The sequence below is a fragment of the Phoenix dactylifera genome, chromosome 16 (assembly GCF_009389715.1).
Source record: "Phoenix dactylifera cultivar Barhee BC4 chromosome 16, palm_55x_up_171113_PBpolish2nd_filt_p, whole genome shotgun sequence".
Lineage (NCBI taxonomy): Eukaryota > Viridiplantae > Streptophyta > Magnoliopsida > Arecales > Arecaceae > Phoenix > Phoenix dactylifera.
The window spans coordinates 8,667,025-8,694,340 of NC_052407.1; the positions used below are offsets into that span (position 1 = coordinate 8,667,025).

Here is a 27,316-nt window from a genome sequence, read left to right on the forward strand (position 1 = left end):
ATGAACCAACCCAATAGGTTCACCCCTTTATGATGTTTGTATGGAAGCATTACAGAATAAAAGAAGCAGCTTACTGAATTTTCCTTCAGTGCCTTCCAAGATGTTTCAACTTGCACCGCACCAACCATGTCTCTTAGACAATACAATTTTTTTCATCCTTCCAAGAGCTTGTTTCGAAACACAAGCTCAGGCACAAACAGAATTTAGTAAATACTAGGCCACTTCAGATCCACCAGAGTGGGCCCTACAGATGAAACATCTTCAAGATCCATAATCACAAAGCATGCCAGAAGGAAAATAATAGCAGATAGCCATTATTAGTACATCGCACAGTATGGAGCTCCACTGATCAAACCAACAGCGCAGTCGTGTCTGAAACGAATTGAATGACAAAGTTGCATCTTGAGACTGAATATACAGCAAGGCACATATGTACATTAAACGTTTGCATGAGAGAGACACTACAATCATCTCCATACAACTACAACATTTCACAAAAGGCTTGCAGATGAAATGCTTGCTCCCTGAGGCAATCAAGTAACTTATGTCCAGGGATCCATATCTATATAAAGCTGCAATGGATGTAAAATGTATTCAGAAGATTACATTCCCTCATAGTTTGATTTCACCTCTTTTATGCTTCAGCACCATTTCGATCCCAGCAGAGATAATATCATTTGTTAGCAGAAAATCGTCCCAATGTCAACCATCAGCAGAGAAAAGAAGGGGAGAGGTGCGCTCATTTGAGTTCAGAAAGTGATTGATTGGCATAAGAGAAGGGTCACGATATGCAGTAACCAGTTTGTCAAAGAACTCAGCCATTTTTGCTGGATCATTCTGATCTTCTCGGTCTTTCCTTATCAAAGTCTATAAACAAAACAAACGGCACAAAAGTCGGTCAAGTTTTAAGCAGGAAATCCATTTAATAAAAAATGCTGCAAATGTATCTTGACATGGCATACAAACTCTAGCTTTATTCCTGCACATCAGAATATCCAACCACCAAAACAGGATAACAGGTGTTGCCTCAATTTTAATAAGTTTTCAAGAGCATCAGGGATCAGTTTAATGCATTCAGATATTTAGGAGAAAAATGCGCAAAGCTTATGTGTTTGTCATTGATAAGATTAGAGCTCCAGTCCTATCGCGTAAGATGTTTTGCAGCAGAAAAATTTAGTATGTGTTATAATAAGATATCCAGATAAGCTAGCATATAGCTTGATGGATCTGCTGCATTGGCACATTAGTTATTTAACTAAAAAAGTATCACTGTAGACTAGCAAGAGAAAGGACTGTAGCATCCTCAGGGTTAATTTAACTAATTTAGAATTTTATACAATGTTCTGCACTCATTATTTTTGGCTAATTTAGGCTACTTCTATTGGGCTACGATTATACCATTTTATCTTTAAAACTAGTTTTTAAGGGGTAATTGGGTTCTTCAACATCTTGAAAATTGGTGCCATTGCATGGAAGAAACTATTACAGTATAGACTGTTCAAACAGACCCTAATAGATGTAGGTGTTGTAGAGTTATACCTCGATCCCATCTTCCAACACCCTATATAGCAAGTTTAAGCAATATCTAGTTGGCTTTCCCATGTGTATATGGTGTTAAAGAGATGTCACCAACCGAGTAATCTCTAATTTTAGAAAGATAGAGAAGAAACTGAAATCAGTGTCTGCTTGCAAGTTGTTTGGTTTGAGTATCAGCTTGTAAGTTGTTTGGTGGGCCATTGAAATTTTAGAGAAAGGAGAAAGTAGTTCACAGGAAAAAATGGAAGTACAAAAGATGAAAATTAAATAAAAACGAGCAGCAAATTTTCATAACTAAATCATTATTATTTGGATATACATGTCATCTGAGATAGGCCATAGTGACATGCACTATCTTGGATCATTAGTTAAATCTTACAGCTTTCTTGACCCAGATCCAGATAATTGAGGCACCAGAGCGATGGTGCTCTGAAGTGATTGGGCCATCAGCTCCTGGACTATGGCCTGCAAGGTTCGATGCTTACCTTCATCTATCAATGTGGAAATCGGTACTATCATCTCACTCATGGCCGTAACACAAATCTGGAGGTCTCTGCTTCAAAGAAGCATGAGATGACCGCTAAACATTCTGCAGGACTCATTACTGCCAGTATGGGCATCAATTCGATCAGATTCCAAAGAGGAGACATATGATTGACCTGATATCCAACTAGTATCGAAAAAAAATACACCACCAGAAGTGTTCAGACGCAAAGAGCTAAGTGTTGGTGTTGGAAGCTCCGAAGCCTATGTCCAAGTGTGTTCCACACTGAAGTCTGTTCCAGACTGCTGCCTGACTTTTCCCTGACCAGGAAGTTGAGTCTGACCGAAACCAGCTTTCTGGTTTGAACTGAATGTAGCTACATAGGCATTTGAAGTTTCAGATGGCATGAGTCTCACGTTTGAATTGTGACTTCTGCAGTACTATGGAAATTCCTTAAGAAGTGTGATTCTAATACCAACAAACACTATTATGACATTGCCTTGGCTTGATTGCATTATGCAAGATCAAGTGTTGCTGTGGAACCAATTCTGCTTAAGGAATGCAGGTGCATGGTTTTGGGGTGCCTAAAAAAGTGACAAGATCCTAAAACCATCTCCTATCCTGGAGCAACATTTTAAATCTTGGCGGGATGGGGCTGTTCTGGCCATCCTGTCCCGTTCCTGTGAGAGTGGGAACCGGGACCGGGGTGGTTTCTGAAACCCATCCACGAGGGGAAAGCAAAAGAAAGAGGAAGAAAGAGAGGAAGGAAAGAAGAGAAGGAAAACCAAAGGATATAAGTAGGAAAAGAAAGGAAGGGAGAGGAAAACCAAAGGATATAAGTAGGAAAAGAAAGAATAAGAAAAAGGAAAGAAAAGAAGGAAGAAGAAAAAAGAAAGAAGGAAAGGAAAATACAAACAAAGAGGAAAGAAAGAAGGAAGGGAAAGAAGAAGAGGAGAGAGAACCTACTGGGACGGCCACTAGGACAGGGCGGGAGAGCAGGGCATCCCATTCTGCGGAAAAAAATCTTGCCCTGGAAAATGACAAAGTAGCTCCCACAAGAAAGCAAATTGCAAATTAAAAAAGTAATACTTACAATAAGGATTTGAGAGTTTCGAGGCCAAGCAGCAAGTTAGCACTACGAAAGCCTTCACCAAGCCTAGAATTCACCAAGGACTTTCAAGGTTATTCATTGGTTCTGTGGAATCCACCAACTTCTATTTAAGGTCCCCAAAAATCAACCAAGGGTCATGAATCCCTCCACAAGAAAAACACACGTGCACTCAGCCAAATATTACTCGATTCCTTAAGGAATAATTGAATACATAAGTTTTAGGACCCCTTGCATAGTTGCCCTCAGAACCTGACTTAAATACAAAAAATTACAGAAGCAAAGCAGACTCAATTTGAGAAATCAATTAGTAGATATGGACATAGATCATCCATCAGGATGCCTAAGAGTTGGGCATCAGATATGATTGGATATTTCGAGGTTGGATTGGCAGCCAGCTTCAGCTGCTCCCTTCATTTGAACTTGCCTACTGACATACTGCTGAAGAGAGGATCAGACACTAGCATAGTTGGGGTCAAAACATCCCAACTTGGTGGCCGCATGTTGGATCCCTGGACCCAACCACAGGGCCCATGGCACTTGTGGCAATAATTGGACCACTGCAGGCCTTTGGGTGCAATTAACAACCTCATTTAGCTGTCAACCGCTACCCCTCTGGAGTCACGAATCAAAATCTCACCAAGATATATGGATTTGATCTAGCTGGGTGAAGTCATCCAATTTCATGCCATCCTACTTAGCACGGATACTTGATTTTTCACCACTGGCTATAGATTGATGCATCATGAATTACATCCTTGAATATTCAAGGAAAAAAAAAACTATAGTTGAAACTTAAGACTTCCATATGATTAGGTTACCAAAAAGCTCTAGAAGGAAGTTTCAAGCATGACTATATACACTTCAATGCGTCCAAATCTTCAATTTTAATACCTGTTTTCTCTGGAATCATGTACGCATTTTTCACTTAAAATTGATCTTGTGGAAGAACTATTAGAGCTAAATTATTGAAAAAATAAATTTGTGCTTCAACTAGTATAAAGCTCGAGAGTCCTGATGAGTACAACATTACAACATTGACATGTGATTTGAGGATTTCTACACAAAAATTAATAAGATAAGGTTCAGCAGTCAACCCAGGCTTGCCGGTATGTGTTTTGATAAAGGATTCTGACTTCTGAAGACTCTACCTCAAGGAAGTCCACTATATAAGTTAATCGATAAACCATCCATTACTAAATGGGGATGATCTCACTTCTTATAATACGCTATAATGACTTTGACCATAACAAACAATTTCCAATGTTGACAATTCAGCCTCTCAAGATGAAAATTTGCAGAGATTCTTTTTTAATGTGGTGCTTTATAAGGTTTAACTTGGATGAATGCAATTCCCTATACCAAACCTAAATTTTATCCCTCATCACCTAGATCACTTCCCCTTCAAGGAGAATTTAAAAGGATTGCTCATTGGGCTTCTGGTAACCAAATTGTGGGACCACAAGATAGGTTACCTATCTTCCAGATGGCCAGATTTCATGCGAAGCCCTTCTCCTACATAGAGTTGTTTTACCCAAAAACCTAGAACCAATAGTTAGAGGCTTGTCGTCAGGTTGGAAAGCCAGGTCTAGCACATTATTAAATTGTGATAGAACAATAGTCAATTTATAAACTCGGCTCTTTATAAATGGAATAAGGCTAGTTAATTAACATTATGCATGGACCGAGAAACCCAAACAACCCTATTCCCAGCAGCGGTTCAAAAACAAATAGGGCTCATTTTGACTCAATTAATCAATGTCGGGTAGACGCCTTAAAGAAACCCTACTTATATCTGATGCACGATAACTCTGTGTCAATCTCTTGTGCTATATTTTAGCAAAAACACCTGTAAAATGGACCTATTTCCATGTCTGAAATCTGAATTAGTGTGATTTAGCATGCATTGGAAAATTTCCTCAAAGGCTACCACCTGATACTACTGCTGGTATTAACTTAAGAGAGGTGATTAGTTTCGGTAGTAAACTCTTCTATTGTTAGGTTGATTTTCCAGCTCATGACAATTTATTTGTTTTGTGCATAGATGGTGAAGTTTCACAGAAACTAGTTACAGGAATTGCTTAATCAAGCAGTGTTACCTCCAATGCTCAAGTAGTACATTGAACAATTATGGATTTTGTTATCTCATCCCAAGCAAGATAGTCATCAATAATAAATAGCAAAGCGGACTATAACCAAGCAGTTGAACGTAATGTTTTAATTACCAGTACCAGCTGGGAGCTGGGTTGGTACAGTAGCCAACACTTGGTATGCTTGTGTGCAGGTACCAAACTGAAACTTTTTCTTTTTTGTGGAAAGAAAATGTTACCTTAGAAGGGTTCCTTTAGATCTGTATTGCTGATGGTTATTGTAGGGTCCGGTGGAAAAAAAACATGCTTGGTTTTCCTCAGTGTCTAACACAAATAAGAAGAGGAAGAAGAAAACAATTAAGTATCCTCTATTGTCCTCTTCCCTAAATTATGTTAACCTTGATACTTATAAATGGTTATGTTTTTGTGCCAATAGTACTTCAAGAAAGATAAAAATCTGCTTCCCTAAATTATGTTAACCTTTCCTTGACATTTTTAACTGGAACGTTTTTGTGGCAACAAGACTTCAAGCAAGATAAAATTCATGCATATGTACAAATTAAATCGTTCTTGATTGTCTGTCTTTTTGAATTTGAAAGAAAAGGAGCCCATTTTTTCCATTTGACTCAGATGCCTCTTGGCACTCCATCCAGATAACCAAATACCATGCACAGCTTGATCTTCTCAGGAAGACTATCATAACAAGATAATGAACACATGATTTCTTAACCTTGAAGCTCTTTACTTCCTTCAAGGCAACCAACTATGAGATCTGATTATAGTCAAGCAAGTGGAAGGGTTGGTCCATAGACCATTTCATGGCCAAACTTAACCAATCTCTGTAGATAGCTTAATTGAAGGGTTTGAAGATCAGCTCAATATCAAGATGTTTCTTTATAAATTGCTTCTGTCAACCATGGTACTGACATAGTTTCCAGCAAGGTTCGTCGTCTCCATACCAGACCCCATACTGGTACCATCATATTACAATGCCGATATGGCCGGTACAGGAGCCGGTTCGCCTTCCATGCCGCATACTAATTCGATACCGGTACAATCAGTATGTACTGGTACCGATCGGTAAAGCAAATCTTATTTTCCAACTTTATTGGGCACAATGACCCGGAATAATGCCCATAAATTGCTGGTACATGTGACACATTACACCACTCCAACGGCATAACCTTCTTTTTAATAGGAGGGCAATCGAGCAGAGCTAAGTCGAGTAGCTAAAGGCTCGAACTCGACTCAATTCAAAATACTCAGCTCGAAACTCGACTCAAGATCAATTGAACCTTAATATTCTAAGCTCGAGCTCGACTCAATGAGAATAAAAGACAAATACTCGAGATCAACTGACAACCAAGTCATACTCGAGCTCAAGTTTGAGCTCAAATTTGAGCCTTGGCCTACTCATATAATATATATATATATTATATTATTAAAAATATATATAAACTCGAATAGGCTTGTGAGCCTTCGAGCCAAATATCTTGCTACTCGAGCTCGGCTCGAAAAACTACTCAAGCTCAATAGTAGCTGAGTCGAGTCAAGCTTGGACCCGAGTCGAGCTTGAGCAGCTTGCGAGCTCGAGCTCGACTCATTCGCACCCCTCAAAGTTTATCTTTGATGCTTTAAAGACAATCTTCAAGGCATCTCAAGAGCTATGATGATTTGGTCAGATGCACCATGTTAGCCAGCAAATGATAATCTCCTAAGCTTCGTTGGATGCAAAATCCTAGATTTAGAATCAAGGATGTAAAAATCAAGTTCACCAATCCCAAACCAGCTGTACCATAATATACTAGCCAAGGACCAGTAGAAGGAACCCCAAACCTGCCCTAATTTTAGGAAACATGGCCTGTATTGCCGCATATTATGCCATATCAAGGCATATCAGCCTTGTAGCTCCCTCATATCACATACTATACCTTACCAACCCATGATCACCATAGTTTCATAGCTTGATATTTAAATACTTGCTTTAAATCAACAAATTTGATAGTCAAATCAATCATCTGCCACCTCTACAAATCATTCAATCTCCTTGAACATTTTTATTCTCTATCCATAAAATAAGATGGTAATGAAGAAAGGGAATGCCAATTCAAAATAACCATCACCATTTAGTAGTGCCAAAGTACAATCTGGTATTAATCTTTTATATAAACACAGAGTTCTGACAAATTGAACTTTGGTAATCGTATTTCCAAATCTAGATGTCGAATATATGTATGTATGTGGTTTTCTGGCGGGACGAGTCGGTACGGATCTGCGTCATGCTGTGCCGTGCCGAGCTGGGCTTGTACCGACACAGTTGAACAAACGGGGGAGAGGGAGAACGAGAGAGGAAAAGAGAGAGAAAGCGGGGGAGGGAGGGAGGTCGGCGGAGGTCGGCGTTGGGATCTTTCGCGATTTACACAGCCGTTCCTCTATTTCGTTCGAAATAGGGGCCGGCCGCTTTTTAATTTCGCGATTCTTAAGTGAAGCGTGCAAGTGATTTGTCGACTTCACTTAAGAATCAAGAAATTAAAAAGCAGCCGACCCCTGTTTCGAACGAAACAGGAGAATGGCCGCATAAATCGCGAAAGGGCTCGGCGTCGGCTTCCACTAGCCTCCGTCGCGCCTCCGCCACCCTCCGCCACCCTCCCTCTCTCTCCTGCTCTCTCTTTCTCTTTTCCTTCTCCTTCTCCGCCTCCGACAACAGATTTCGTTTCCGTTGCTGGAACCGTACCGGTGAACCACCGGTATAATGCGGAACGGCCGAAACCGTCCGGTTCGGGACGGTTCTACCGATTGATATATTGATATATATATATATATATATATATATATATATATATATATATATATATATATCCATCTCTCCAATAAATGCTCAGCACCAACAAAACAACAAATTAACTAATTGTCCCAACTCAAAAGTATGCATGTGTGTGAGAACATGCATGACTGCGGAATTATAAGTCAATGCACATTATCAGCATTTTTTAAAGCTAATGCTTCTATAATGCTAGAGTGTCATCCTCTTCCATCATAAATGGAAAAGTTTGGTCCTATTATTCCTATCACTATTTTTGGACCAACTTAACAAACCGATGTTGCATGGATTCCCTATGCTCTTTACAAATAAGACAAATATCAATGGTAAATCAAATAAAGCAAAAAAAAAATCAATATATTCAGTTGTTCACAGATGCAAAGATTCTCATTTATTTAGAATGCATTATGCACTTTTTTAGAAATATCATATTATTCAACAAAGGCTTTTAGCAAATATTCATGGGAATGCAAAATGAGTAAGAAAAAGAAAATAACTATCAGCTGGCAAGTATCTCAGCAGAGTAATCATGGAGTGCATTTTTGGAAAAATTCATCACATAGTAAGTTTAAGCATTCACATATATTCAGTTCTTCATAGATGTAAAGTTTCCCACTTATTTGAAATACATCATGAACTTGTTTAAATATATCACATTATTCACAAAAGCTTTGGAGCATACATTCATGGGGAAATAGGAATGCAAATGTGAGAAAAGGAAATAACTATCAGTTGACAAAAAACTCAGCAGAATATCATAGAAGATGGATAGAACGCATTTTGGCAAAATTTGTTAAATATTAAGTGTAAGCATTTATCTCAACAGCTACAGATACAGTTAATACAAACATAGAGTGAGATAACTAACTAGCTATAACTTGATATAGATAGATACCTCAGCAGAATAAGCTTGGAAAATGGGTAGAAAGCGTTTCCGACAATAGTCATTGAACAAAAGTGTAAGCACAGGAAGTGGCAGAATTAAGCTCGACGCAAGAGGAAGCTGCTTAAGTCCAAAGATTCCAATGGCAATTATGTGCATAAGTATGAGAGAGAATATTGTTGAATTGTGCACAATAGGCCAAAACCTTCCCCCAGTTTCATACTTAGGCAAGTAAACATTTAATAGCTGCATAAGATGATCACAAATTATAAATCCCAAGTTTCCAACTGCAATCTGTATATACCTTCTATATTTGCTGCAAAGATAAACCAAGCCAAAATGATCCAAACTTGCTAACTAGTGGGGAAGGAACAGTTTTCATATCATTTTTTTTAAAAAAAAATCCAATTCTTAATTTGGAATCCCTTTTGACTTTTGCAGCTAGCAAGGCTTCAGATTTCTATCTTTGCACAAGTGCAATAAAAAAAAAACAACAGGGTGAGAACAAGCAAAAGCAGGTCGGTAGAGTATAATAAAAGGATTGGATCTGCATATGAGATATGAGAGTATAGCAATATAATATATATATATATATATAATATATATATATATATATAATATATATATATATATATATATATATATATATAGAGAGAGAGAGAGAGAGAGAGAGAGAGAGAGAGACTTGGCTATACTCGAGTGGATCTCCATTCCAATCCAATCAGGTTGAGATAGGATGATGGGGTCCCACATTGATGATCCAAGTTGTTAAATATGATCTACTACCTCTAAATGTCTTACACACCAAAAATATGATTTAAAGACTCCCAACCTATATATCAAGTGATCAAAAAATTGGACAGTTTAAATAACATGAAGCAGTACATTTTTTTCTGACTACTTGATGCATAGGCTAGGGATCTCCAATCATATGATTTTTTGTGTGCAAGCAATTTAGAGGTAGTAGATTATATGCGATGCCTCATATCATTGATGTGAGACACCCATTATTTAATATAGATCTGACCAAATCTAAGTGGAGATCCACTCTGATGTAGCCAAGAAAAAAGGTATACATATGTGTATACATTGGATCAAAGAACATATCATGTCATTTATATTATTTAAAAGAATTCAATGGAGTTAATTCATTTAAACCTGAGTTTTTGCGATATCCACCAGAAGAAATGATGAATTATTGTTTTGCATCCTTCAACCCTACCACCACCCCCGGCACAGAAAAGGAAAAGAAGAGTTGTGTATTGTTTTTTCTTCCTATATAACTCGGGCTTTTGCCCCAAACATTGCCTCAACAGTCAACTGAAAAGTTTCTTATATCTGCTTATGGAAGTTTTAAGCTGGTGCCTCTACAAAAACACCAAACTATTTCCAGATATAGAATTACAGCATACTTCATGCTAAGTTGTGAAGAATACAGCATAAAATAACAAAACACATTCACTGTGGCCTATATGTATAAAACAATATATAAATACATAAGAGTCTAGGATGAAAGTTGAGACAATTGATTAGTAAAGAAACTATCTAGCCAGTCAGTAGTCCTTAAGGACTTCAAATACTCCTCTATTTTGGAAGAAAATGTCTACACTTCTCTTATATCTCAAATTATAACAAAACCTAGACAAGGTAGTTGTTAATTATTGTATCATGGATACTTTGATGTAAAGCTATTGGGTGCAAATTAGTTCCGGAAGAAAATTGAATGCCAAAAATCATGGACCACTAGCTTCACCATCAGGATGTTTTTCACACATGGCAATCAAAGAAATAGTGTGCTAGAAATGTACGGACTTTCCTTACTCATTCATGGCACAGGGAATTTTATTTGTTATGAAAGTCATGCAATCTTTTGTACTGGGTCCCTAGTTTAAGTCTAGGGTTTTGAATCTAGAGTAAGTTGGCTACAAGCTTTTGCATTGGGGAAGTATATGATTTAAAAACATTTGAGGCAATGTCTTGTTACAAAGGAGCACTGGGGAAGTATATGATTTAAAAGCATTTGGTGCAATGTCTTGCTACAAGGGAAAATGTCGCCAGGGACAACCACGAAGCATTTTGTCCTTAGATGTCATAGCATGTGAAAGAAAATTTTTGTGAAGGTAAGCTGTGAGGAGTCTGAAGCATATACCAGCACTATCAGATTCAGGATTGGGTTAGTTTTGCCAGCTAAAAAATTACACATATCTTAGATTAGATTGAGTAAAAATTAAAGTTTCACGGATATCTGAGCATCAAGTCAGTTTTCGCTTGCTTTGGTAAATTTTGAGTCATGCCTGGTCTCTGGAGTTCATGGACATGGTTTAGGGCTAATTTTGATTTGTGGTTTCCATAAGCCCTTAATTATCCACAGATAGGATTGGTTTTTGGTTATATGGATGTTGCTTATTTCTCTATAGTAGATTTCTGTTTACTTTCTCATGGTAGAAACAATTGTAAGCATGGAAACTTTTGGGAGTGGAGTTTTTCATATTCTTATCTTTTTACTTACCTCTTGCTTTCTCCCCCCCAACCTCCCTCTTCACAGCATACACTTCTCTTATGTCATTTGGTACCATAGCCTGATGGCCATTACATTATTTAGTATTATAATGTGTACACTTAGCAAAGGCCAGCAATAATAGAATAATGGAAGGATATTAAGAAGTCAATATTTGCTTCCACATGTAAATTTTTTCTTGTTTTCTCAATAAATAGTTTCATATTGAGTCTTCTGCTGTATATAAGTTGAAAGTGCTTCAGTGAGCTGGAGTTTAGTAAAGATCTGAGACAGTCTGAGTTATCCTCATTATCTTCCTGTTTTTCTCTCCTTTTCTCTTCTTCTCCCTCTTTTCCGCACCACATATTTCTCACCATATAACTTGAATGTTACATCACTGTTTGTTTTTTTATAAAGTAATGTGTTTCTCCAGTTTTTGGCACTATATTGTTTATCACCAGTACTAACATCTCCAAAAAAAAAAGAATACTTCAATATGGATCTTACGTGACAAATAGCTTGTCCATCATTTTTATACATGTGTCAAGGGCACCCACCCTCTCACCATGCACCACTAGCTCTGCCACTGTGGGTGCTCTCCCAAGGGACGGGCTGGTAAATTGAAAGTTGAGGTACATAGTACCAATAGGTGCTTTTCCCAAACACAAGCAACTGTTGCTCCATCATCTATGTTAAGAATTAAACAAAGTTCTAGGTTAATTTACACAAGTACAGATATATAAATCCGTTGAACTCATCGGCCTAGAACTACAACTTTTGAGTTAATAGGAAGGCCAACTCAAACATAAAAAAAGTTCAACACACAACCTAAATGTACATATTACTGCATATTATTCAAAAAAAGAGCATCTTTCTTTCCCGTAAATATAACAAGAAACAAAAATTTCAAGGAAAACTACAATACTGAAGCCAACTTATTTTTTACAATAATATGATAAAACACATTCAAGTAACATAAAACAAATTTAAGTAGTGCCAATTCACCTGATTACGATAGATTATGTATCCAATGCAGAAGAAAACCAATAAGAATAGTAGAATTAATGGTGCTAATATAAAATACACTAGTCCAAGAAGCCCAAATGCGAGAAGTCTAGGTATTTCACTATGGTATCGGATAGATGGTATCTGCAATTCATCAGACTTGCATCTTGAACAATTCCTGGTTATCAAATCAACAATTAGAGGGATCATGCGAGTGAGTTCTGATGATAGACTAGTCCATGATGTCACCACATAGGCAATGAAGAAAGAGGCCTGAAAAGCAAAATGATATTTAGCAACATGTAAAAACAAATTCTTATGGGCAAATTATCTCTCATATAAAGGTTACAAAATAGAAGTAACCAAGCTTGATGACTGCACAAACAAATGATACTCAAAGGCAATAACTTATATGTGGTGTTAAAAGTACTGATTTGAAAATGTAACAAGAAGTCATAATACCCTAGACACATATATCTAACTGTCACAACAAAAAATATAACCAAAGGTCTCAAATTAGACTTTAGCTCGTCAAGGGTATCATTACTGACAACAGGACTTAATTAGCATCCGACTGCTATATAATGCATATGAATTCATATAAAATACCATGAGATGACTGATTGGCCTGGTCTTTTATTTCTATTTTAGCATATCAAACTTTTTTAATTAAAATAATTTCAAAATTATAATATGCATATATATTAAATCAATACCCCTCCTTCCTCTCCAGTCTCTCTTGGTAAATAGGCTTGGATCTCCATTTTTCATTCCCACCCATCTCTGCTTTGCCTCATTTCCAATCATGAAGTATTGATTTCCTGCTGTTGCACACACTTCTCCGTTCTCCCTCAAGCTTGCCAGCCCCCTTCATATTTTCTTGTTAAATTTCTGCAGAAATGGGCACCCTTCCATCACACTTCCAAAGATCCATTAAAAAAAAAAAGAAAAGAAAACTGCAGGTGTGCTTTCAGCAATTTAGTTGGATGGCTGTGTATGGAATTGCTAATGTGGTTAAGCCGCTTAATCTTCAATATAGCAAGGGAGAAACCAAGGCCCTTTTTATTCCATACTACCTCCCAACCCTGCTCCTTCCTCTCCTTCGTCGCCTTTGCCTCGCAACTTTGGGTCTCCCTTTTTGAGCTCATCTATCCCCACCATGCCCTATTTGCAATCATGATGTGCCAAGTTTCTACTGTGCACATGTCACTTAGTTGTTAAATCTAAGCCCGCCAGCCCCAGGTATTTTCCTGTATAACTTCTCAGAAACTTTCTGCACTTGAGTCAGAGTTTGACTAACAGATTATTATTGCATCTTCTTTTTAGTAATATTGTTCTTGGGCTGGAATTTAGGGTTTGTTTTAAGTTGCCTAATTTTAAGTGCAAGAACTAAATTTCTTGCAACTATACTTGATTCTAAGATATAAATTTGAATACCATAGTAACACAATATTGCATGTCTTCAATAGAGTCTGTGTCTATCAGCATTTGTAATACAGAATCAGTAAGATAGTCGCAAACATTATAGGAAACCCATTATAACCAGTAAATTGCGATACCATGAAAGAGCCACCTACATCCCCACTTTAATATTTTAATATTTTGCCCAGTTACGAGTATATCTTACTTGGATGTTACATTTCTTTTTTAAAAAAAAGTTAATTATAGATTTTCTTAAAGTTTCTTCTTATGTTTTTAAATTTTTCAAATCTTTTTTTTTTTGGGGGGGGGGGGGGGGGGGGGAGCGGGGTACCTTGACCTATTGGAACGTGCCTAGCACCTAGGTATTAGGCGGATCCCTGTCTGTGCTGCTATGCCTCCAATCTTTTAGAACTCACAATAAGTAAATATGCATATACATGCACCACTCTTTGTAATCAATTGCACAAAACATCAGAACCATGTAGTAGCTAGGGACATGTAATTATACATAACTAAGGGCAGCCTACTGCATATGTACTTATACATAATACACATGCAATCCGCACACATCAAAAAAGAATATGCCTTCCCAAGGACACAACTAAAGGCAGCCTAATGCACGAGGCTCTCACCATTGCGAGGTCTAGGGAGGGTTAAATTAATGCAGCCTTAACCACATATGCAGAAAGGCTGTTTCTATGTTTCAGACCCGTGATCTCCACATCATGATGGAGCAACCTTAGCATTGCACCAAGGCTCACCCTCATTCCCAAAGACACAACTATAGTATAGAATAATAAACACCTCTCAATCAGAAAATAAAAGAGACATACAAACTTGCCTGAGCTGGTACAACGACAGCTAGCCTCGAAGGAATATTCTTTGGATCAAGTATTATCTGGAGTTGACTTGTAACTGAACCAGTAAGCACATTTGCAAAGAAGAGGATCCATATGGTAAACAAAAGCATTTTATAACATGCACTTTTCTCAATCTCACTGTGGGCAATGTATCCTTGCATGGTGGAGAAAAGCTTCATGATGGAAGGCACATAAGATGAAACAAAATGAAGAATAAGACTGGGAAGATATCCAGTAATTACTTGGCTTACGACAGTTCTGCAAATGCAAGTAATTCACATGGATGACTGATTTGATGCAGCAAAAACACAGAAACAACACATAAACTAGACTAGGCCAACCAAGTGAACCTTGTAAGATAGAAAAATAACAGAATCATCTTGAGAACATAATTGCTTGCTTCAACCTTCAACTACTTACATTGTCAGTACTTTCTTCAGGAAAGGCAACCATATCTCTAACTGATCCAAATATGTCAATCCTTGAACAAAAGCAACGATAATGAGGAAGACAACTATCAGGAGAACAGATGCTACAAGGACCACCACCTTAGACATCCATCTCTGCATGAATGATGTAGAGAAGAAAGGCCAGTATACATCTTGAGGTTCAGGAGCTTCCTCTGTTACCCACTCTGTAGGTTTGAGTGATTGTCGGATGTGGAGAGCTGTTGCAGCACCATACCGAGATTTGAAGCATACAAAAGCAGCAGGGACTTCCTAAAGTATTGACAACAAAAAGATCTTAGAATGAAAATGCCATGCATTAAGCACAATTTCAAAAAAACATCTCACGAGCAAGCAACTACTGAATTAGGAGGAAAAGAGTGAAGCCATGGCAAATGAAAATTAGGAGGACACAAAGGAAAAAAGGCCCCAGGAAAGGCCTCTGCTAGCAGGTAACAAGTACTGGTAGAAAAATCTAACACCATGCAAATTCATAAGCATATAGTGCGTGCCAGACATATTATTCTCTCCTTAATGAAACTGGCAGTAGGAGGAATGAACGAAATACTACATCAAAGTAAACAAAAAGTACAAATGTTTGTTCGATAGTATATTCAAACTACAAACAACTATCCAGATCCGATGACCTGAATGTGAAGACTAATGACTTTTCAGTTAGAATCTTCTATGCAAGCCATTGAAGCAACCCCAAGGTTCCAAAACTCAGTTTTCATTTCGATTTTAATTAGGACAACTGATTTTTGTTTTTAGTAGTTTTGGCAGTTTTGCTTTGAACAAAACCAAAAAAAAGTGTACAAAAAATCAAAATATAAAAATAAAATATTATATTGGTTGCAAAAGTAAACAATTCAGAAAAATATAATTGACTTCACTTTTAACATATTGTGTTATTTGGGATGTGCGGGTGTTACAGTCATTGTTGCAGGATGAGACTATCAATAAATTAAAATAAAAAAAAGTAAAACATAAGCTGCAAATCATTTTAAGTGTAATTTAGCACTCAATTCTTTTATGAAACATGATAGTATAAACAAACAACAAAAATTAATGAAATCAATAAATATAGCAGGGCTTTCTCTTAGAATTTTAAAGTTTCAAAAGGCATATCCACCAGATTAAAACCAAGGGATGATTGATTTCCATAATCTAGTGGAGAGCAAGATATGCTGAACTGGCCCATACCGGCAAGTTCAGCACGTACCGTACCGGTCCAAGCCCTGACCGGTACGGTTCAGCCGTGGAAAACGGTATGCAGCTCGTATTGACAGAACCCAGCCGGAGCCGGAGAAGAAGAAGAGGAGAGAGCAAGCGGGGAAGGAAGGGAGAAGGAGAGGCCTCTACCGCCATCAAAGAGCCTCGAGGGGCCGGTGGAGGCCGAGGTCGCGGTCGCGTCCCCTGTTTTTTTTTAATTTGGAGATTTTTTAAGTGAAGTCGACAAGCAAGCCACCAACTTCACTTAAAAAATTCCAATTTTTTTTTCCACAGCCGTGTCCCCTGTTTCGAAAGAAACAGGAGACGCGGCAGCGGTCTCGGCCTCTGCCACCCCCCCCACTGCACGGCCTCCGCCGGCAGCAGAGGCCTCTCCCCGCTCACTCTCTTTTACCTCGTCTTCTTCGGCTCCGGCTCTCGGTACGGGCGCGGTACTGAAACGGTACCGAGAACAATGAACCGGTCCGATAGACCACCGGTACGCCTCCCGGTACCGGTTCGGAATATCCTGGTGGAGAGGAAACAAACCTAGAATGTCTTGGATTTTGGACCCTTTTGAGAAGATTCCAAACAAATCTCACAAATCAAGATGTCTTAGATACATTTTTCAGGAGGCCCAGGTTACTGCAAAAATTCCTGCTCCTTTTCCTCCTAAGTCTCACAAAGTTTGGGGAAAATCTCTCTTGTGACTTTCAAATTTAAAATGTACAAATAAACAACCTAATAAAAACAAAAGATGCCTATTTATACATGTAACATTGCCCTACTGGTCAATTTCTAATAAAATACTGAACTGTACAGGCACTACGCAATCAATGCAGTATCGATATTGATACCAAGGCTCCGCATAAAAAACACATGTATCGATTTGTTGCCGACTCCAATAATGTACCATGTGTCAGTAGAAGGGCATAAAGCACCATGCAATACCATACTAGAAACGTACCGATAGGGGCCTGATATTGAGGCTTAAAACATTGCTATCAAATAACCTATATTCCAAATCAATTAATTTCTAGTAAAAGCAAAAAGTTTCGGTGCTGGTTTTGCACACAAATCTTAAGAAGATTAGTAGTTTATGTCAACTAAAAGCTTCGCCTTTTTTTCCAAAGAAAAAAAAGTAGGCAGCAAATATCTGGTCAAACTTACGAGATATCACTGTCTTTGCAAATGAAGAAGCAAAATGCAACAAAAAGCAGTCCTACATGATAGAAGTTGAAGGCAAAGTAGCCACTAGCCACTAGTGAAAAACATACTTCTCTCGAGAGACAAACATAGGGAAAATAATAGCTTAATGAAGCTCAAACATCTTTGAAGATAAACCTTTTAAATGGATAGTAGCAGATAAATAGGAAATTGGATCCTAAGAACAGCCTAGAATCATATTAATATAAATATCAAAATGCTATCTAGAACTATCCACATTCTACAATGATTGTTATATTCAATAACATGTAGGAGTGGAACTTTAAGAACTTTGGATTTGATCTAACATATTTAAAGAAGATATTAAATATACAGATAATTGTTTCAAATTTTTTCAGGTTTCCTTTAAATTACTTGGAAAAAAGAAAAGAACAAATTTTGGTCTTTCAATCTTGAAAGGATAAAATAAACATAGTCTTCATGTCATTTCAAGGTTGAGGCCTTGTCACTCTAGAAAATTTGGTGAAGCCATCCATCATATGGCATATGCTTGCTAAAAGTTTGTATTTGAATAGATAAGTTTAGTTTTTGGAACACCAAGAAATGGATAAAAGGAGTGATAATACCAATGTTCAATTTCTTGCACATAAGCAATAGAAAAGACAATAGACTCTGTATTAGGTCACAAAATTCAAAAATGTGTTCCATTTAAAATTAAATTGCTTTAGAAAACCCATAGTGAGAATGTATTTGATGGTGGTTTCACCTCTAATGTTCATAATGAAGATTGTGCTTTCTTTTGTTTCAGATAAAGAGTTTAAACTTCTTTTTTTAAAAAAAAAGAAGAAAAAATAAATGTATAAGTTGGACTTGATCCCAGCATTTCATGCAAACCTAGATGCTGGAAAACTCAATCTAGGTTTTGTCTGGTCCTAACAAATTTTGGTTTTGATGATTTCTGCAACTTCCGTAGTTCCAACTCTAGCTTCAGCAACTCTGATTGAAAATTACAAAGAAATCCAAAACCCATCAACAAAAATTAGGTAAAATGAGGCAATAAAGAAAAATCAAATAAGTCAAAAAAAATTAATCAGACATTATCTAAAAGTAATAAAATGTTTCTTAGGTACTTTGGATGTATTGCTTCAATGGTTTTGCACTTAAACTGTTTTTTAACAAAAAATAAAGTGTTCGAATATCATGCTTAGTGTGCGTTTGTAAATAATCATTTTACTGTTAGATGGCAATCTGGCATACAATAACAAATATGTCCACAAGATTTGAGCTCCAAGACAGCTAGACATATGCTGAAAAATTTACTTTTCTTCTAGATTTCTGCAGAATACAGTGTTGCAATGGTTCTTGTCCTCTCAAAACTTACAACATCTAGGTTTAATCTAGTGGAAATGCATCTCGAAATTTAAATGTCTGAGGAAATAGCAAAAAATAGCATAAGCAGTCATATGTAGAACAAATTTAGTTCCACAGGTCAGTTTTGGACAAAATCTAAAACTTACCCCATTTTCAGGTTGGCTCTAGATGCAATGTTTTGGTTCTGGAATTTCTGGACAAAATTGTGAGCCATTATTGCGAAATGTTCGTCGACAAACTAAATAGAGGACAAGATTTCCATAATGACAACACATTTCTAGAAATATCAAAGTTCTATCTCACATTAAGGTATACAAAATTTGCAGAGTGTTTCCAATAGGAGCCCCAATCCATTACTATGTGATTAACATTTTTATAAAACGCACAGAATCTTGAATTTTTCTGTGTAGTTTACAATGAATTAGAAAAAATAGCAGGAGGTGGATTAGTACAAGAATGTTTTTGCCAAAAACCCAGAGTGCAAAGCTGCAACTTCTGCAGGAGTATAGATCAGTGCTATTTACACAAAATAATTAAAAAGGAAATTAATGTCCATGGTAGGATAAAAAATTAGGTATTGTAAAATGCAGATGCACCTCCAGAATAATATGCCACCGTCCATGGTAAGACCAGACAATTTAATAAGATCCTCTTTATTATATAAATTCAAGTCTTGGTCAAAACAAGAGGTCCTGTGAAGATAACATGAACATTCTACAGATGAAAATGCTGAGCTGGACATGCAGCTGAGTTTTTGAGATGACAGTAGCACTGATAAAGGGCAGTGAGCAAAAAACATTTAAAGATGGTTTGGATCTATTTACTGTAGGCTCCAATGGGCCAATAAGAAGCATCATCAGGTCTAGATTGATGGGTCAAAGAAAGGATGCTGAAGTGCATGTTTGTCGACAAAGTGATCATAATTTCTTCATCTCTAGTTGTTACTCCATTGCTTTACACTCCTTCAGAAAAATCTCTGATCAGTATAGAAAGGATAGATTAGTTCTTAATTATCTATTTCGCTCACAGAAGTACAATAATTTTCCCTAGGATAAGATAAATTCATAATTTGCTTCCTCAATAATTGCATTTCTTTACAAAGAAGCAATTTGACAAACAGAATGGAGAGCAGCATATAGCCAGGAAATGCAATTTGATGATATTAGTAAAGATAAGATAGGATTTACAAACTACTGTGTCCGGCCTAACACTAAATAGAGGTTCAATATAGCAGTGAATGATAAGTGGTGCAATTTACATTGACTGCCCTTCTTGTTGAGCACTTGATCTTAGTCTAAAAAAAATGAAAGAACAAGCAATAATACTTTGACAAATCAGCCAGTGATTGATATTTCAGCATCAGAAGACACACAATATTTATTACATAATCCAAATATCAAATGAATCAATAACTCTGATTGATTGGAATTAACTTAGTTTTGTCAAGTAAAACATATCACACTTGACACTGCATAAATTCCTTTATTGTTAATTTAATAGCCATTACCTTGAAAACAAACATTAGGATAACAAAAACTAACCGATAGGAGACAAGGTAATATAATAAAGAAAAGAAACAGAGAAATACACTTAAACCTACCCCTCTATAATTTATTTAAGCAACAGGGTCCTAAGAAGTATACCTAGCGCACCTAGAAAGAACATTTTCAGCAATATCAAGCCATCATTGTACTACATTAAAGCTCACTGTAATGGGAAGAAAAAGGCATGTACCTCTCTTGCCAACTGCTCTGTTCTCACATTCTCTTCTAGATCCTCCAATTTCTTTGCATAATGACCTGCAAGATCAACTTTTTTCTGAAACAATCCTAGGAAGCTACCACAACAATTATTTTGTGAAGTAGCTGGTCTTGACTTTAGGTGGGCGAGTCTCCTATACAGATTCTCGGCATCAGTCTGGACAGGAATTTAAAAAACTGTCATTATTTTATATGTTGAAAGTAAGGACAAATAGTATATCTAAATGAATGAGATGAAAATATCGTACATCATGCACATATGGAGGAAAAAAAAAGAAGAAAATCATTAATATGTCTTTCATGACATATCACATATAGCGAATTCCTCACATGTTGCAACTCATAAAGGTACAGAGGCATGCTCGTGATTGGTAACTTGGTTAAATATTGAAAAGAATTCTTAAGATGCTAATGTCTAACCATTTTGATGCATCTATTGTATGACTCCCAAATAATACAATAAACAAGAGTCTTAAAAAAAGGTACTGTTGCCATCTAGCAGACTCTAAAAAATTCCCAAGCAAAAAAAAAGGTATTGTTGCCATCTAGCAGACTCTAAAAAATTCCCAAGCAAATAGCCAACATAACCCACAACCCCCAATACAAGGTTTTCTAAGACTTTTTTCAAAATCTTTATCCAACTTTCCTAAATTTTCTCCTTTTTCCTCACCATTCTACACAAGCATGGGTTGTTACCCTTACTACATCCCCCTCTATACTTTGTTTCATGAGGCCACAAACTAATTAGGCCCTTCATTCTTTATAGGAGGGGAGGCATAAACAACCACACTGGAACTTGCACAAGCATCAACAAGCAAGACCAAAGAGCCTATAAATTCCACAAAGCTTACCACCGAGAAAGGCAGTACCATCTCGAATCGCCCGACTCCGGGTATGCTAAACCATACCGAGGATGGACCGCCACGATTCCGCCCCTCAATTCAAAAAATCCAGTGAGGGAAGGGGAGAGGGAGAAGGGGAGAGAGATGAAGAGAGAGAGAGGGGGAGGGGGGAAGGAGAGAAAGGGAGAGTGAGGAAGTGAGGGAGAGAGAGGCTGAGAGGGGTGGAGGAAGGGCTGGAAGCCCTCCGTTCCCCTATTTTGAACAAAACAGGGGTCAAGGCCCCTTTTTCATATTTTGCCGATTTGCCGGAGGCCCCTTTTTTATACTTCATTTTGAATCGGCAAACTAAAAAAAGGGGCCCCGAACCTTGTTTCATTTGAAACAAGGGAACCAAGGGCTTCTGACCTTCCCTCCACCTCTCTCAGCCTCCCCCCCACCCACCCACCTTCTCCCTCTCTCTTCCTCCCTCCCTCTCCCTCTCTCTCCTTCTCCCTCTCCCCATCCCTCTTTGATTTTTCTTTGTCAATACACGCCACAACGGCACGGCACGGTACTATATTGTACCGTACCACCGGCCAACCAATATAAGTTCAGTACTAGTACAGCCAACCTTGCTTACCACCTTCCTCCTTTTGGATATACTTATTCTCTTCTATATCTATATCTAAAATATTTATCCTCCACTTATAATATTAATGCCTAATTAGGAAAAAGAGTGACCATCAATTTGATTGGATTAAAGTTTACACCCAAAAGCAATAGTCTAAAACTCTGAATACTCCTGTAATTATTTTTACCTCTTTATCTTTTGATTTCCTGTCAATAAAACAGATGATCCTCATACAAGGGAATAAAAGATCTGGTTCCATACTATACGCAGAAATTGTTCTGAGGTTTCCTATTTAATGCTAAAAAAATAAGAATATCTATTAAATTGTGTTACATGACCATACCCATCCTCACACGAATGACTATGCTTGAATTCGGTAGTATTTAGTTCAAAAAAGTACAATAATAGGTTAACTTGTGCAGAACAAATAAATGCAGTAAAATTACAAATTATTCTTACAATAAGACCTCGTAGCTTGTTTGTTCGATGAACCACAACATGAGACAAGTAGGTTGATGGATAATACTCCATGAAAAATCTCTCAACAGTATCACTGAGGGAACCCCCTTCATGTTTAGGGATATCGCGAACAAGAACAGTAAAGTGATGTGCTTGTGGTTTGGATGCATTAAAGTAGGCTAGCCTCTTCTCAGAGATATTTTTATACTCCTGCAAAAAGAAACAATAAGCATTCATCTTTTTCCCTTTTTTGCTAATAAATGGCTAAATATTACGTAGACAAAATAAGAACCAATGTTCATTGTCAAAACAGTATAAGTTCAAATACGGATCAACCAACACAAGCATGTCATATGGACTATGATCAAAGAATATCCATGTTACAGCCAACCTCAGGAAATGGTGATCAAACTTGGTAGAAAGTGCTGATAAAAGGCACCTAATAAAGCTTGATGTGTAAGTACCAGAAAGCAAATCCCATTGCTGATGACGCAGCTAGCTCAACTACTATAAAATCAAAATGAAGGAACAATGAACAACAAAAAGCAAAATCAACTTACAAAATATAGCAGGAAGCATACAACTCCAGTGATGAGATATGCAGCAGAAAAGTGAAACCACAACCTGTCAATAAATGATTAATTTTTTAATTATGACTACAGTTTCCTCTAGATCAGCTGTTATAAATACATCAACATGTTAACAAATGAGTTAATATCAACTACGACAATTAAAAAAAAATGCAATTTATCACAAACTTATCTGAGACAATATGCAAGTAAACCATATCAAACAGCACTTTATTGATAGGTGAATATTTCCAATAAAACCTAAAGATAGAAGCTATTGAGTATTCTCCCCAACATTAGCTAAAGGCTAACATAGTGCTCATTCTGCCATTAAAATAAGAGGTAGTTTTTCTGTTGTCATCCAAGGATTTAGGCACCGCAGACATGGGACCTGCCAGACAATGGCTGTCACAGCATGGCACAACATATGCTGACACCGCACCACAAAAAAAAAAAAGACAAGTGTTCTTGAGCCATAGCAATCCATGTTGAACTGGCCACAGGTTGATATGAGCCAACACAAGTTGATACCCTACAAAATGTAGGGCACTGCAGCACACATGCTTGCCCGATGAGGGCACATCCCTGCACACAGTGGCACTTCAAATCTTGAAGTTGTTAGGGTCAAAACTTCAGTTAGATGTGTATGCAGGACAATATTTTAGAGGATAAAGTAGGCTGTGTTTGGTTGCATAATAAGTTACTCAGAGTACATGGTTTTTTATCTTGCTCTAACCAAATATGGCATTAAGATAGGAAAGGAAACTTTAGGTGTAACTTTCGATCAACAACAAATGAAAAATGTAAGGCAAAAACTGTTCTCAAGGTTCTCTAAACTGAATGAGGTACATCAGGGTTGCTTCAAGGGTTGTAATTGTGCTGAGCATGATCAAGCCTGGATTTGATCAAGCTTGGTTCATTTGTTATTTGTTGAGCTTGATCAAGCATAATTTCAAATAAAGCCAACCACAAGCCTATTCAATCAGCTTCATAACCTTAAAATTAAGTCAAAATCAATTAAGCTTATATCAATGTTCATCCAAGCTCAAGGTGTATTTGGCACTACTTTCAAAAAATAAAAAAAAAACTTCTTTAGTAACTTTTAAAGCAAGAAACACTTAAAACAAGTATCTGGTAATATTGTCTAAAAAGTGCTTCTACAAGAAGAAAAGTCAGAAAAGCGCATTTTGGAGAAGCTAGAAAACGTAGCTTTTGACTTCTCCTTTCTCACGAAGCATACGCAATACCAAACATGCCCTCATTTAAGCTCGAACAAAGCCAGGCTCAACCTCGAATTAAAGTTTAGCCTAATTTGCACAACCTAGATAATCCACTAATCAAAGTCCCAATCTCACCTCAGCATTTTATTTTGCTTCAAATTATTTAGGACCAAAGGATGAAAAAACATGAAAAATAATAACTCAAGGTTTAATAAATTAAAAAAGAAAATCATGAAATCAAGCATCACAATTATGGCAAAGTTAATGAAGTGATGTTAGAATGAGGCATCATTGACGTGTTAACCATCAAAGTTATGATATTTACTATATCAATTTATTTACTATATCAATTGGTATTATCAATATAAATGAAGGATATAAGTAAAATTGTTGAAAATTCATGCATCGCTTGTCAAATTGATACCAAAATTTTGTTACTATAAGTATATAGATACAGAATTATTTTAAGTAATTGAGAATGACTGTTAGGTCATATTTATGAAGTTTTATAACTTGGATGCTTTAAATATGAAAAGACAAGGAATTATGAAAAATAACTAAAAAAGAACTTCTTGACTTCATTACCTTTTTTTATGTTTCAGGTGAATCAAAGAGACTTCCTTAGAAGCGAGATGAAATGGGTACATACCCACTTAATTGTCTGAAAAATAAAATGTTCTTTCGTTTCAGCCAAAACTTTAAACTAAGCAATAAATATTTTTTCCTTTTGTTCTTACCTACTTATAATCTCTTAGTTTTCCTCTTTTTCATTATTATTTCTAATCATATTTCCAATTTGAATTTCCATTAATTTCCATGGATCCTAAAATTTGAAATTAGGGTACCATGTTTTATTAACATCAGATATCTATGTTGCATATGAGCAACTTTGTCAAGCACTTGTCCAAATTTGATACATCGTAATATAATTACAAGGTGTATGATCAGAAGAGATCAACAATCTTCTGCAGTTGCTCTCTTAGGTAACCTTATTTCCTTTTTTGTCCTTTTCAACAATTATCACGATTAAAATTTGCAGTATAAGGAATACTTCAATAATCCAGTGAATTTTGTAAAATTATGCAATAGTACAAATTACTTTCTTTCAAATCTCCATTCACTTTAAGCTGTCCTCCATCAGTCAAGAAAGTAACGTGCTCTTGCTTTTGATTTCTCAATTTTGACATAATTCTAAAGTCTATACTTTATATGCATATAGACAGATTACCATTAGCAGCATGCTTTTAGATTTGCATGTATCAAATGAAAATTATAGTGGTAAAAATATCTCAAGTTCTGAGTTCAGGCCCAAGACTGCAACATGTTGTATTTAGAAACATTAATATAAGTCGTGTATGAATTTAAGGGTCATGGTCAGTTCTACATCCAATTGATACCTTAGCCAGTTCTTTATTAGGCTAAAAAGAATGGCTCATCTTATAAATTTTCCAATAATATGCTTTATTAGTCCATTGAGTAAGAAATAGCCGTAAAAACTATACAAGCAGGATACCTATTCGAGCCATCCTTTACATTCGAAATGCTGAATAAATCCAAGGACTTGTTTGGAAGATCCGAAAAGTCAATATCACGAAGCTGATCCCCCAAATAATTTACGGGAAGAAGAATACATATCCCTACAACCGCAGCAACGGAAAACACTCTCAAACTGCATCGAAGATTAAGAACGAAAGCTCAGCAAGAATAAATCTCCTTAAAAAAAGGCAAACAAGATATCAATCCAGAGATAAAGACTGCATAATGCAATAAATAAATAAATAAATCTTCCAATTCTAAACATGAGTGCAAAATCCAGAGATAAAGACTGGATACATGAGAAACAAGATCGCATATAATGCATAGCAGAGGCAGAGTTTAGGCTAATTTTTAGCAAACATGAGGTGCAAAATTTCCTTTTCCATGTTTTCCTGATAATCATCAACAATAAGAGAGCAGACAAGAAGACGGGGAAAATCAATTTTACAAGGAGCAAAAGAATATTCTTAAATCATGCATAACAAAGAGATTTAATTTAGAAAAGAATAACACTCAACAAATATCTGATAGAATAACAGAAGCATAGTGCGCTTAAGAAAATTTAGGGCTCAAAAAAAATTAAAAGAAAAACTTTTCCACGATTTCTTGAAATCAGTATCAAGAAAGGAATCCAGCATCGAAATAACGTTTCAACATTTTTCATCGAATTAGCTCCAAGAAGCATCCGTTAATCAGAAAAAGATGTGCAGTGCAGTATGATTAGTTAAAACATTAGTTCTGGAAAAATAAAATTATATCCCTTAGTTTCCAAAAACCAGAATTAAGAAAAGAACCAACATCAAGGCAAAGCTTCGATTGTTGAAACAAGGAACTCCCAGAAAGGCCCTTTTAAGGAGAAAAAATCGTGAGAAAAAAAAAACCATAGATGTACCTGAAAATTAAGATTCTCATGAAGACGACGGCATCGAGGCCGCAAGAAGCGAGGAGGTCCTCCTCGGAGGGCTCCAGTGCCTTGCGGACCCATCCGGGCGAGGGCAGGAGGCTCTCGATGTTGAATTCGCTCCGCTGGCGGGCTCGCCCCTCGGCGACGAGGCGCGGGGCGTAGAACTTGATGTTCCCCGGCTGCTTCCGGAGGATGGAGTAAAGGACGAAGAATAGCACGCAGAGGCCGAGGTTTATCCCCACCGAGGTCAGCAGAGCCGAGACGATCATCACTCCAAGAAAGAACGGGACGAATCCCTTTATTCCGCAAGGAATAGAAGGAGGGTTTGGGGTTGGGAACTGGAGACAGCTAGAATATCCTGAAGAGAATAGTGAGAATAACGGGTTAAGGGATCGCTTGGGTGGAGAGGGAGCAAGAAGGGGAAGCGAGGGCGAGTCGGTTTAGGGTGGTACAAAAAACAAAAAAAAAAAAGGAAGGAAAAGGATGCCTGCTGCTGTGGGGTACGGGATCCGAGATA

At 37.1% G+C, this 27,316-nt stretch overlaps 1 protein-coding gene across 2 annotated transcripts; it reads right to left on the bottom strand.

The window, feature by feature from the left end:
- Nucleotides 1–289: 289 nt before the first annotated feature.
- LOC103700851 (CSC1-like protein HYP1) lies at nucleotides 290–27,256 on the bottom strand. Of its 2 annotated transcripts, XM_008782731.4 has the most exons (10): nucleotides 26,788–27,256; nucleotides 25,873–26,028; nucleotides 23,131–23,194; nucleotides 22,571–22,780; nucleotides 20,634–20,816; nucleotides 15,127–15,425; nucleotides 14,688–14,964; nucleotides 12,425–12,697; nucleotides 8,935–9,168; nucleotides 290–867 (listed from the first exon to the last, which is right to left on the bottom strand). In XM_008782731.4, the coding sequence occupies exons 1-10, from the start codon at nucleotides 27,066–27,068 to the stop codon at nucleotides 703–705; spliced, it is 2,142 nt and encodes a 713-aa protein (XP_008780953.1). In that variant the 5' UTR covers nucleotides 27,069–27,256; the 3' UTR covers nucleotides 290–702. The 2 variants fall into 2 exon arrangements, with proteins under 2 accessions (XP_008780953.1, XP_026657944.1); XM_026802143.2 differs by lacking the exon at nucleotides 290–867 and having other exon boundaries at nucleotides 9,127–9,238.
- Nucleotides 27,257–27,316: the final 60 nt, after the last annotated feature.